Source organism: Anopheles merus, chromosome 2R (assembly GCF_017562075.2).
Source record: "Anopheles merus strain MAF chromosome 2R, AmerM5.1, whole genome shotgun sequence".
Lineage (NCBI taxonomy): Eukaryota > Metazoa > Arthropoda > Insecta > Diptera > Culicidae > Anopheles > Anopheles merus.
The window spans coordinates 12589143-12603117 of record NC_054082.1 but is presented as its reverse complement, the minus strand read 5'-3'; the positions used below and the strand labels follow the sequence as shown (position 1 = coordinate 12603117).

Below are 13975 nucleotides of genomic sequence, written 5' to 3'. Positions count from 1 at the left end.
TATACACTACGCGGCGCAAACTTTAACGCCAGACTGCGCCCGAGAAGAAAAGTCTTTGGCATCTCGGGCGTTTGTTAGCACCCCATTGTTGCGAGCCGCCCGCGCCTCCTGTGCCTTCCATTTTGCCCGCAAAAGGGTAGTGACTGCTCTGCATAGTCGTACAAACTAATCCTACCTGCCCTCACGCAGGGGGGTGGTGCAGATTTTCCTTTCAGGTGGAAAACCTTGCCTGGGGACGGAGGCTAGGAGAGTTTTTTTTCGCCTCTCATCACACGGCAGACGGACGGTTGGCGTTTGGACAGGATTAACAATCTCGGGGCATGCGACTCAGACGAAGCTAGCTTTGCTTGGACGTTGGTGCGCACAACACCCCCGGCGATTGTGATTTGCAGCCCATGCAATAGGGCAATGGTACGGGAGCATCGTGTGATCGTGTGTTTAGAGGTTGTTGCATTGGTTTGTTTGCCCCTTGGCGAGTGAGATTTCACACCGCGGCCACGGAATGTCCTTTCGGGCGGAGATTTAACGTTGTTTGTAAGGGCTTCATTTAGGGGAGTTGCTGATGGCTCTTTAACGACGGTTAGAGCTTTCGATTAGACAACATTAACGAATTTTGTTTGATTTTTTGTATAAGATTCCAACTGCAAAGCATGAACCAAAAATTAGAGGATAAATAGGGAATGTACAATGATTTAATAAGCATAGCATGCTGTGTAGATTGCATACTTTGCGGCGGATTTCTCAATGACTATACAATATATTGATATTTTAAATTTGAATCAATCAGGCTTTGAAGCTGATTTGTGCAATAAGCAATATTTCAATGAGATAAACACTTTACACACATTTAATTATGTTTTATCATTTGCTGATTGGTGGAGTTCATTACTCACCATACAAATTCAATTTTTGTGTGCCATTGAATACTCCTTAAAGTAAATTAAATTCCTTAAATTTTTTGGGAGTTTCAGCTATTCCCCTGCTTGTAAAACAAAGCAAAAAATTTAAACTCTTATCGATTAAAGGTGATATTAATTGCACGACACGTACGATATCCCTTCGCTTATCACAGTGGAAACATTGTTATAACTGAACCTGCGCTTTGCTTGCACCTTAATCTACTTAGACACAGCTCATAAATTACGCAATTGCCCATTGCCGGATTTCTCGATGATCGATCGAAGCAGCACGACCCGTGCCGTACCTCGCACACAACATTACCTAGACATTACCGATGCGGCCATCTATCTCTTGATTAGTGCGGCTCCTGATTAACATCCATCAAGCCAAACGGCCACCACAGTAACCAATCGTTCGGAAAGGGAAGTGAGCGAACGTTTGCAAACCATCGTATCAATACACCCAGAGTAAATCACCCTTTCACGGGGATAGGCATAATGGGGCCCGCTCACACAAAGTGACCGGCCATCATCGGCTTCCGTTTGAAAAGATTTGAAGCTTTTGTGCCGAACGAACGAATGCTCGCGCGGGGGTGTTCGATTAAACAGGTGATTTTACTTTTATGCTGCATAGACACACGATGCACCCTTCGAGGATCGGTGGTTTGAAACGACATGAACGGTCTAATAAATGTAAAACTCTTTTGGCAAAGAAAGTGCATTGGCATTGTTCGCGTGCTGCGCGGGAGGGCATGCGCGTGTGCGTGAGTGTGTGGCGTGTCCGTGCAATCGAAGCAGCTGCACCGTCGAACGAGCCCAAGTGCCAATCCTGTCAGATGAGCAGATCCCTTAATGGTGCTTTCCTTTCCTGCACGTGCTGTGATGGGTCCTCTTCGTTGTCGCATCGTTAATAATAATCGAGCGGTTCAAGTGATGCTTGAAACTTGCCTGCGTCTTGCTCATCCAATTTCAGCTTAACAAATTAAAGGTTTATGGGCTTAGCAAAGAGAAACAAAAAGCTAACAATGCAAGCGAATGTGATAAATAATCACTTGTTTAGCGCATCGACAAATTTATTTACTATTTATTTCATGACTCATTTCCTTTTTATTTCCTTTTCTTACAAGCTTGATGGTAAAACACAAATGAACACATATGTTTAAATTAAACTTTATAGCTCACACGTTATTTACAACTTTCTTAATCGCATACCAATTACTTTATAGAGCAAGCGGTCACTTTAATTGAAGTCAAGTCCACGCAAAAAAAAACAAAACCAAACGAACAACGATAAATAATAAAATCATGTTCCATGCCCTAATGAGCTAATCTAAGCCCTGCCACAAACGCATAATGCACAACTGCATCGCCCGAACAAGCTGCCAGTATGTAAAACGCTTCCCTCAGCGGACTTACGTTACTTTTTTTATCTATTTCTTACTCTTACACTGACGTGGCTTCTTCATTTTCATTCACGCGCAGACGGCCGATGAGGTTAGTGAACGTTGGTTTCAGTTTTTAGCGAACCATCCGCCCAAGTATGTTGTTTCACTTTCACGTGGAAAATGGCCGGACTTTGCAAGTGGTGCAAGTGGTGTTTGTTATGCTGTTGTTTTTTCTTCTTTCATTACGAATAAAGAATTTTAATATTTTAAATGGAACGCATTTGCTTTGTCCAATAGAGTGTGGGTTGCGGTGTGCGTGTTGCTTAAAGTGTTGCAATTATGCATGCCAATTTGAGGGAGTAAAAGAGAGAGAGAAAAAAACAAGTGAAACGGAACGGTTATGAATTGTATGAAAACCTAAATTTATTATTGCTTTATTGGTTTGACAAAGAGTAACAAAAACCTGTTTATCAATTCACTACTTTTTCTTTCAATATTCTCTGATTTCTTAGATATGCAAGGCAGATTGCATACCTTGCGAGCAGGGTACAAAATGTACATGTATGCAATCTGCACGACACGATGCACGACACCTGAAAACATCAGATTCTTTTCATACAGATTAATACCATGGTTTGAAATATCTCCTTCCTCTTTCTTTTGACATTACCGCAGTCATGCCGATCTGTTTCCTCTATGGTGATTTGCTCTCGGTTGAGCTCGTCGTGCTGACTAGTGATGTGCTCTCTGGAGCACACCCACGACTCCGATCCGACTCCAACTGTTGTTAGTCCGATTCCGACTCCGGCAAAATCATCCGGTCGCCCGTAATCATCCGGAACCTTCCGGAGTCTTTCGGAGTCATTCGGAATCGTCCGAAATCGCCCGGAGTCGTCCGGAGTCGCCCGGAGTCGTTCGGAGTCGACCGGAATCGGAGTCATCCGGAGTCATTAGGAGTTGTTTGGAGTCATCCGGAGTCGTTTGGAGTCGTTCGGAGACGTTTGGACTAGTAAATGGTCCGGCAACTGCCGCAATACCCATTCCGACCTAACACTTTAGCTAGTCATAGCGAGCTGCTAGCCTTTACCACACACTTACTTGGCATAATTAACACAATAAAAAGAACCAGCTATGTTTAATGTTTCGCTAAACAATAGATTTATTTAATAACTGGTATGTTTCATCATTTACAAGTTAATAGTTATGCACTGCTGTTATGCATTTCTTTAGCTTATCCTACCTGTCCTCCTCGCAAGGCGTCTGAAGTGTCCATTTCATTCTCATTTTTCATATGTTAAGACTCCTCTCCAGACAATCCCATTGTATCGATCATCGCTAAATACTTTTGTTCCTTTTCAACATGTAAATGACAGTGTACCTCTTAACAACGGTAACTGTGTCGTGCAAATTGCATGACTTTAGGCGCTTTATAATTCCACCATGTCAATATTCTGTCGTCTGGAATGGAGCACTTTGCCATTTCATCATCTCATTGATCCTCCGGCTACGTACGACGCTACTAAACGCTGCTATTAATAATTTAAATACAAAAAAACAAACAGGCTGAAAACACACTCCTGCCCAAGAAGCATTCCTACACGGCGCATCATCGCCAGCACTGGTCGTGTGGGGGTATTCACTAGAACATCACTAAACCGCTAAACGGGTAACGGAAAACCTAGGCCTAGGCTACCATCCGCGGGCTCGGACTAGTGGCGCTCGTTGCGGTGGCCGCCATCATTCCACCCTCGTCCGCCGGCGTCGTGCGGCTCTTCTTCTTCATGCGCTGCACCATCTTGTTCACCTTGCGGAACTCGTCCTCGGTGTAGGGTGCGGGCGAGCCGGCCGCATCCCGTTTGCTCGACGCTTTCGAGCCGCTTCGCGAGCGGCTGCCTCCGGCCGCCATCCGAGAGCCGCGCGATCCCGACCCGTGATGGCCGGACGAGGACGAGTGGGCGTGGTAGTTGTACAGCCGCTTGGGTTTCTGCGTGATCGCCACCACCTGCTCGGTGTTGTAGTGCGGCGAAGCCGTTTCACTCCGGTCCGTCGTTGCCTGCGGGCCGACCGACTCCACGAACGATTTGTCCTCGAAGTAGGACGCCTGCGATGGGTACACTTCCTGCAGTATGTACTGCTGCTGATGCTGCTGCTGTTGATGATGATGGTGGACGTCTTCATGGTGCTGCTGCTGCTGCTGCTGATGATGATGGTAGTGTTCGTGCTGTAATGCTTCCTGCTGAAGTTCCGTCTTCAGGGAGGGACTTTTGTAGATGACGCGCGTATGCTTGTGGCTGGGATAGTTCTCGACCAGCTTCGGTTCGGGCAGATACTCTTCCTCCTGCTGCTGCGGCGGCATATGGTGATGGTGGTACTCGGCAAAGTTGGGATACTTCTTCGGTGGCTGATGCTGCCGGTGATGCGGATGCTGGTGGTACGCCTCTTCGTGCGTGTGGTGCGTTGGCGTCTCGGGCACCGGAGTGACAAAGTTGACCATCGGCTTCTCGTACACGTACTGCGTCTCATGTTCGGCCCCGTGCCCGCTGGGCTGCTGGGCCACGTACTGGTACTGGATCTGCTGCTGTTCGGGCGCGTGCGCCTGCTCGTGCTGCTCGTGGACCTGACCTGCGTGCTGCTCTGGATGGTAGGTTTGGTAGTGATAGGCGGGCTCTGGCTGGGCCGTACTGTGGAACGTTACGTGCGTCGGCGTGACGGTCGTTTTCCGATGCTTGGTAGGCCGGGGCGACAGAGCTTTGGGAGCGTCGTAGTACTGTTCCGGCAGTGGGACGTACGTATTTTGATGCGTGCGAATCATCGGCACGTAGGCGATCTCCGTTGGGTAGACCGGATCGGGCTGGCTGTATTTTGTCTTTGTGTGATGCTCGTGATGCTGCTGCTGCTGCAACTCTTCCTGCTGCTGTTGGTGATGGTGAGCATGCACCTCCTGCTCCTGCACATAGTGCTGCTGATGCTGTACTTGCTGCTGGTGATGGTGTTGTTGGTACTGCTGTTGCTGCTGATATTCATGCTCTTCCAGCTCCTTGTACAGCTGTGCGGCCCGAATTTCCAGATACTGCTGCAACAGTGCCTGCAGATGAGCGGCATACTTGGACGGGCCAGGAATTTTCAGCACAATCACCGGCGAATCATCCTCCTGGTGGAACAGCTGCTTAGGCTGCTGGCCCGAATGATGCTGCTGGTAGTACTGCTGCTGCTGGTGCTGCTGCTGCTGCTGCTCGTGCGAGTACTGCTGCGTCGGATAGACTTGGTACACCTCCTCGATCGGTTTCAGCTCGTAGCTGTGCGAGGGCGTGATCTCAATGTCCGTCACCGTCTCGTGGGTGCTGTGCGTCGACCGGACCGGCGGTATGTCATGCTGCGAGTAGGGGTAGATCATGTATTTCGGCTTGGAAAAATGATACCCCGCATCGGCCTGATTGCTGTAGTGACCGTATCTGGCGAAAAAAAAAACGAGAGAGAGAGAGAATTTGATCACATTTAGTATCACAGTGGAGCTGTTGGAAGGCTCCCCAGATAACTTACCCCAGTTCACCGTCAATCGTTCGCTTGCTGTTTTTGCCGTCCGTCCCATTGCTGCGCTCCACCTTGATGCGGATCTTGTCGCCATGCTCCTTGAACTGACGGTCCAGCTCCTTGATGAAGTCGACATCGGCCGGCGGCAGGGCGGTAAACTCTTCGAGGATGGATTTGGGCGTTTTGGTCGGCTTTACCGAGTGCGCCTTTTTGGTCGGTCGTTTCTCGAGTTTCTTCTCGCCGGAAGCGATCGCCACTGACACTAGAAGCAACTGGGGAAAGAGCAAAAAAAAAACAGAAACCAACATTAAGTTGACATCTTTTGCAGTGTTTGGTTGAGTTGCTTAAACATAGCTTCACAGACGAAACATCTTAAAGCTCTTTGTATGCCACGCATAAGCCGCACCGTCCACATTTTCGGACACACACATCACGCACCAAACCAGCCAAGACTCACACTTTCGGAAGCGATTATCTGTTCACTTTCACGCCCATCGTCCACGTGCTAGCACACCTTATCGTGCCGATGCAATAATCGCGCAAATCGCTTACGAAAAAAAAAAACACGAATGCGTACAGCACGGCAAACCGCGATCACTTCCTGCGTGTTTAATAGGCATCGTGCAAAAGTGCAAAAACCAAAACACACCCAATCCGCACACAATGCACGATAATGTGCAGCACGGGTCGTGCTGTTAACCGTAAAGTGGCTATTTTCGACCATTTCAGCAGCCTCTTCTTGGTGTGCGCGCTCGGCCCAAACTATCTTCGGCGCGGCTCGTTTAGCCCGGTCGACTTCCTCACGAACTGCCAGCGCGTGCGTGATCGGCATCTCGCACTAACGCCGAACAAACGGACACGGAGGAATAAAAAACAAACCTCCCCACAAACTAGAGCAATTATCGAATTCACCGAAACGAGCTTCTAATCGTTGTGCTCCCGTTTTCAACCCCCCCCCCCCCCTCCCCCTGTCTCGACATCGCGACCGCGAAAGTGCGTCGTTATGCGAATTTTGCACGTTTTTTTTTGTTTGCAGTGTTGTTTTAGTGTGTTACACACTTTGTAGTCGGGTCAGCATGGCCGCATAAAACCAAGTTGGCGGGTGTCGGGCTTTCTTTTTACGATCGAGTGGGATGGCAGCCCCGGCAAGATCATGTGCGATCAGGTATTATGTAAATAAGCACGCTAACGTTACCCAGTGTATCGCGCAGGCTCCTGTGCACCGACGATAAGTGCGCTTATTTAATCGAAGCCAATCAAGAAGGGTACAGAGCGTGTGGATAAGCCACACCTAAGTCTCGGGCGACTGCAAGCGAAGAACAACTTTCATCTTTCATGCTGGAAGCCAAAGAAATTGAATCTTTTCTTTCCACTCGGTCTCTCACTCGCTCGCCCGCCTTCGTCTAACACATTCTACCGGCTACAAGCGTGGTTGTATAATCCAACGACGATGGCTTCGTAGTGCGGGAGAGGGAAATCTTTCAGAAGGCGTGAAAACTGCCTTCTCTTCACCCTCATTCACCCCAGCAGCAGTCCCCCAGCGAACCTGTTTTGGACGCTTTTGGAGGACCTTCGCGTGTGTTAAGTCACAATCGAGCACCGAGTCGCACATGTCCAAAAAGACACACAAAAAAGCGGCCAAACAGGAAGCGGTTCGTACGATCCCCGACCCCGTTACAAGCCGGTTTTTCCAATCCGAACGTTCCAGCCCTGGAGCGATTGGAAGGCGTGCGCGTATGGTACCGGGGCCGATGTGCTAGAGACATTTCTAATTTATATTTACAACCATCCAGCCTCGGGTATTGTGCAGCGTACAAGATGAAAGTGGTCCCGTTTGGAGCATCTTCTTTGCTGCTCTCACCCGGGGGGGGGGGGGCAACTTTCTTTCCCCCCCCCCCCCCGACCGTTGTACGAATTTTCATCGTCAGCGGCCCACAGTTGCACAACAGCCCACAACTGCAGCAGGCATTTTCGCACATGAAACACCGCCACGGGTCAATGTGGCAATCGCCATGGAGGATCATCTTTTTGCGCTGCGTGTTGCCGCGTCGACTTTTATTCGCGTGTCCGTGTCCGCGTGCCGTTTCCCGGTGCGCAAATGGAGAGTTGTGCCATGGTTTTGCTAAACTTTAATTGATTCAGCTGTACCTTTCACATCGTGCAGCATCGTGTCAAGAATGACCCTGCATGTTAATGCCAAATCTGCCCGCACTGATCATCGAAGGACTGACGGCCCCAAAACAAGGGCCACAATTAAGGACAAGGTCATCGCCAAACTTCAAGGTGTAGCGAAACATCCTAGGCTTACCCAGTGGCCCGCAGTCGCAGTAATTCTACACCTGACGCAGACGCGACGAAGAAAGCAACCGGTGGTGTGTGCGTGGTGCAAGAGACATGCGATCGTCTAATTAGTCGCTAAATGGAATGGTACACACTCGTTTAGTAGCACAACACTGGTCTAAAACGGGTGTAGCGAGTAATTAAGCTTGTTTAAGTTGTTATGCGTTAGAGATGAAATAGAAAAAAAAAACAAGGAGCTCGTGTGGCTTCCAAATAAGTTAAGTTGCCCTTTTTAATGAGTTCAAGATTGAGTCATACGAAACTGAATTCGTATGATCTTTACTGATTTTGCTTATTCTTTTAATATCTTTTCTTTATTTTTGTGATTTGAAATTTGAGACTTTCAATGTTTCAATGAGTTTCTATGTTTTGGTTTTTCCTGTTATTGTTCACGTTATTTGTTCATTGTTATTCAATTTATTGTATCGCATTGTTTATGTATTATATTATACAACTGAACATACCACATCTATTTTGTTGTTACTTTTTTGCTAGAATGTTTTTCTTTCTCTTTTTCATTTCTTCTGCTGAATTGTATCTTTATCGTATACCTTCTAGACAATGTTGTTCCATTATTTTACAATTCACCTTAGCGTTTTTCGATAATTTTCAATGACTTATTCGTTTTCTTATCGCTTTTCTTCATATTTCGTATTCGTACATCACTTTTAATAGAAAGGGTTTTTCGTTTGCTTATTTTCTTGTGCCTCTTTTTAGCTGCATAAAAAGTGAAATCTATGCTTTACGGCTGTGTAACGCATTTTTCTTTTGCAGCGAAAATTAAGAGTATTTCCAGAGAGGGTAGAGCGGAGAATTCATAAGAGTTAAGACATATAATTATACGTCTAATTAGCTCCGCTTGCTCATTCACTCCGCCGTCTTTGGGCCCGAAGAGCCCAAACAGCAAACAAATAAACAAAAAAATCCACCCCCAAAAGCAACTTCACCGAGCATAATATCTTGCCATCTTCCGCCCGAACCGCCACAGCAACACTGCGCCACTTGCGCACACTACTGAACGAGTGACTGAGTGACCCCGCGAAATTACGCAGCCACCGTGCGGGGTGCAACCTGCCGGCGTGCGTCCGCGTTCCACAAGCGGGCCCCAACGACCAATGTTCGGTACTGCCCGATGCCAGTATTCGCGCTTACGGCAGCTCGCGATTTAATTGTTTCTTTCGTACACTTTTTCAGCTCCTCTGTGTGTGTCTCTCTCTCTCTCTCTCTCAATCTCTCTTCCTATCTCTTCACTCTAGTAAGCTAACAAATAAAAAAATAATAATCTTCCCCAAGACACAAGCACGCCTCGAACCGCGCAGCGCAAAGCAAACAGACAAAAAATGCTCCACAAGCATGAAAATATGAAAAATATCTCACCCCACAAGTTTCGTGCCATGGAAAACCGCTGTCGCTCGCAGTGTAAAATTCCTCGTACCCGCGGGTATGTGTATCTAGTTTTTTTGTTTAATTATTATTTGCCTTCCCTGCGCTCTTTCCTTAGCCCCAGCGCATCGAAGTTTAAAATGTTCAGACGATTGCATGTATTTCGGGGCAGCTAAACCACGGCCTAAGGCTCATCCCGCTCCGTGTGGCACAACATCGGCATGCTGCGATTGCGCATCATCGACCTGTGGCCGCTGGCGTGTGGTGTTGGAAAATGTACAAAGAGAAAAATCACCCGCGGCGAAACCGACAAAGGCTCGCCAAGATGAGGCAAATAGGCAAATGAGCGAAGATAATGAAACAGGGGGAGAGGGAAAGTGTATGCAAAATTTCGTTAGGCTCAGAAGACACGAAAAAAAGATCGAAAAGAAATGCTGAATTGCTAAAATCCAGCCCGAAACACGTGTCTACGGGGCAAACGGGGGAAAAAGAGTTGAATTAGAGCTAAGACACGAACCTCGAATTGGTTGAAAGTCCTTTAACGCCGTTTGTAAAGAGCGTATAATTAATTTAATACTTTGCAACAACTGCTTCAAACAATTGCTCTTCAGCCTGATGTGCGGTGCTACTGGACTCCTCAACCTTACGCTCCGAAATCATCATTAGGCATACAACTGTGCTGCTAATCGCTACAGGAAGCCACCACACATCTCCCCCCAGCGACAGTACCAGATGGTTTTGTCCCGCAGACCGAAACCGGTAATCGATCGATTTGAAACACGGCAGAAGATCTGCACAGCTTCTCCCCCCCCCCCTTCCCCTTGGGGTACACTGCACAACGCACCAAAGCGCAGGCAGCCACCGCAACGAACCCGGCGGACCGATAGGATCGGTACTGTCGGCACCGAAGCTGATTGCAATTACGCAAGCCGCCGTCCCGATGAGCGCGCGCGCAAGTGCGATGCGCACAATGCCGCTGCCGACCGGGTGGACCGGGAGGGTTCCGTTATGCATACGCCACCTGATGGAGAGGATCGGTCAGCAAAAAGCGGGGGAATCCCCGTAACTCCAACAGCCGGTCATACAAACAAAGAGATGTGAAATGGTTTCTTTTTATCATTCAAATATCTTGCCGAGTAGTGTGTGTGTGTGTACAAATGGATCTGCGATGACGATGAGAAGGAGGATGTTGATGGCGATAGGATTATGCATAGGAAGAAGAAAAAAAAGCGTGATCGGGATGGTACCACTTCCAGTTAGGGGAAGCGGAATTGATCGGGCGCGCGCGACAGCCCAACCCAATCGGTCAATTATGTGTAGACGATGAAAAGCACGCTTCAATCTGCTTCAATCGCTGCTGAAAGAACCACTTCAAGTGGGTCTTTTGTGTGGCTGTCACGTTATTCAACGCGTTCCTTTGTGGTTTTATTCAAATCTAATCGGACGATATTAATGCGTTCACATTAATATCCCGGCTGTGTTCGAAAAGATTGGATTATGTAACGTTGTAGGACACATACTGGATGAAATCACACGATAAATGTTTCACTTTTTGTTACAAAAAAGAAGCAAAAATTGCCAAACTTATTCGTTCGCAAAAGCTCAAGTAAAAATGCACAGCAACTCGACGAATGTTTGAATGGTATTTCCTTATGGTGTCAAAAGTAATGGAAAAGCATTTAAAAAAGCAACAGATACGAAACACGATTTACATAAGCAATCATCGTTTCCCCTTAGTAAGGTCACTGCCATAGAAATTGTACATCCCCGTGAAGAAGAGCTTCCCGAGCGGCGTTCCTGCCCTTTAATGTTGCAGAATTAAATAAGAACGCTTTAGGAATGGTTTTGATCCTCTCACCACAAAGTTAGCATTTATTTATGTCACCACTCTTTGCTAATTACTTATTGTGCACAGCTGCACCTGTACGGTATGTTTTACACATTTTCCCACATCTTAAAAGCCCCCGGCTGACGCCGTGATTAACGCTCCTTCTGTTTTTGCGAGCCAAACAAACAAACAATTCAAAATTTTTGCAACACCGAAATGCATCTTTTTAAAAAAACACGATTTACGTTCTTTAAAGCGAGAGAACGTCGCCTTTAGCGCATTCAAGTCTTTGACACTAAAAAGTGTGCGTTTCAATGCTGCGACGCATCAAACGTAAACCCTGAACTCGCAACCCTCAAGGCTCCGCCGTAACGGAAATGGATGGGTATTTTGAAGCAGGAGAAATAAGAAGAGGAAGCGCTCGATCGTTCGTGAAAAGCGTGAAAAGCCAAACGTGAGGATGCAAATAAATGGTGCCAGTAATGGGTCGCAATTCGAATGGCGGCAATATCAAACGTCTCTCTCTCTCTCTCTCTCTCGAGCATTGCACGCTTATAAACCCATTAGCGGCATTTAAATTTCATTTTCTACTTGGTCAGGAAATTGAAGTAATTCGACTCCTAAAGACGATTTGCTTCGGGCAGTTCGCTCATTCGTTGAAATTGTTTAAAGCAACACACACACACACAGTTCGCTCCATTTCTTCCAAGATATTAATAAAAATGAGTACAAAAAAACCTCCTTCTACGTACCACAATTTGCCACCTCATGTTGGCACACGTTCGTTCTGGACGCTCCGGTGCTTCACACTCCGCACCACACCACAAGCTCTGAAGGGGTTACTTTCTCGTCGGTAACGCACCGGAAATGCACCGCAGGCATGCAACACTATTTGTTCACCGAGGGGTTTTCCGGGCACTTTCGTGCTCGTTTTGGTGTTATTGCTGTACCACTGTGTTTATTTTATTTTACTTCCCCTTTGCCACGGGCTGCACAAAACACAGGAGGAAAACACTCGCCAAATGAGGGGTATGTTTTTTTTTACACGTTCCTTCCCCCGGTAAGGCTAACCGCGAGCTGAACCGTTTCCTTTTAAAACGTTATTAAAATGCACATTTTATCACAAACTCAGGCGAGCGAACGGCATAATACGGCAAACAACAACGGAAACTGTTTTACACACTGGCACAACCGCGAGGACCCCCAAAACACCCAAAAAACACGTGTGTGGTTCTGTGCTGCTGTTCGGAGAACACCGATACGGAGATGGCGAAGCCCAGAGCCAAACGATGCGCACGCACTTACGCCTCGGCCGCTCGGTTGCGTCTAAACGAATTGCGCGCCGTTTGGCACGGTTTTCATAGCGTTCACTCGCGGCGGCGGGTTTGAGCCAGCAAGCCTTCGCAAACGGGCGCCAAGCCAATGGTCGTTTGTTTTGGTCGAGTGGAAAGGGTTACCCTCCAGTGGGGGCCTTTCGCTGCCACCGCCGAGACTGCCGAGCGTCGTCGTCGTCGGCGAGAGTGGGGTCGGGAAGGGGATGGTGAGTTCAAGTGTTTCCTCTTCTTGGTTTTGGAACCAACGTTTGCCGTTTCGTTGGCGTGGCGCCTCCGGGACCTCGGAAGGGGACGGCGATGAGATACACGCTTTTCCACGGCGCGCTTAGATCGGGTGGGTTGTTTGTTGCTTTATGGAGCTGTTTTTTTTTTGCTTCCTTCTCTTCCAATGGAAGAGCGCTGGTGTGGAGAGGGCGGGAAGATGAGTTCGTTTCGGTTCGTCACTTGGCAGAGCATTAGTCACGCCATCACGTGTCGGTGAGGTGTCGATTGTGAGCCACCGATTTCTTCACAAAACTGTCGCCCAAGCGGCACACCGTGGACAGCGTGTACGGTCGGGTGCTCTGTTCTGGATCCCGGTGTGCCCAGTGTGCCCAGATCGTTGATAGTCGCTCGAACGACGGCTGGGCGTAATAAGATTAATGAATTCGACACAACACACTTACGACACTTGTGCCTTTTCATGTCAACATACATACTTACAGTGATGAGCCATTAAGAGGAAGCTTTTGCTGCCTGCGGGTAATTAGATGATAGATTGTGGGCAGGCTTAAGTGACACTACGAAATACGCTTTTGACGCTCTAAATGTTTCATATTTAATCCCTTTTTCACAGGCAGAGGTAGATCAACAATTGCCAATGAGAAAGCGTTTTGAAAATATTGTTATTTTTTAAAGGTATAACATAATTAACGTCTGCATAATTTATTCCAACAGCAACACCCCTTAACACACTAATGCTCACTAAAGCTCCCTACTAAACGTCTATGGCAGTCTTTATTTACACGTTGCACCACGCCCTTCCGGGCGTTAGGACCTATCCTCCTCGGACTCCTCGGAACTGAGCAGCCTGGGACCCCACCGCCTTCGTCCCTTTCCCGCACCCTGCCCGAACAGCTCGTTCAGTGCGCCGTCACTCGTCGGGATCGATCGCTTCAGCGGCCGGTCTTCCTTCCGCTTCCTGCGATACGCATCCACCACCGAATCCTGGCCCGCCCGCACCATCCTGTTCTCGGGCGTCTGATTGAACAGCACGTCATCGCCCGGCAGGTCGGT

General features: G+C 47.8%; 1 protein-coding gene across 1 annotated transcript; it reads right to left on the bottom strand.

Moving 5' to 3' along the window:
• Positions 1-3434: 3434 nt before the first annotated feature.
• Positions 3435-12748, bottom strand: LOC121590197 (myb-like protein Q). The gene is made up of 3 exons (XM_041909656.1): positions 12119-12748; positions 5825-6087; positions 3435-5736 (listed from the first exon to the last, which is right to left on the bottom strand). Exons 1-3 carry the CDS (start codon positions 12134-12136, stop codon positions 3969-3971), a joined length of 2049 nt encoding a protein of 682 aa, XP_041765590.1. The 5' UTR covers positions 12137-12748; the 3' UTR covers positions 3435-3968.
• Positions 12749-13975: the final 1227 nt, after the last annotated feature.

Excerpts from the sequence above, each read along its gene's own strand:
- LOC121590197 (XM_041909656.1), bottom strand. Across the intron at positions 5,737-5,824 it reads ACGATTGACGGTGAACTGGG|ATACGGTCACTACAGCAATC; the intron begins GTAAGTTATCTG and ends TTTTTTCGCCAG.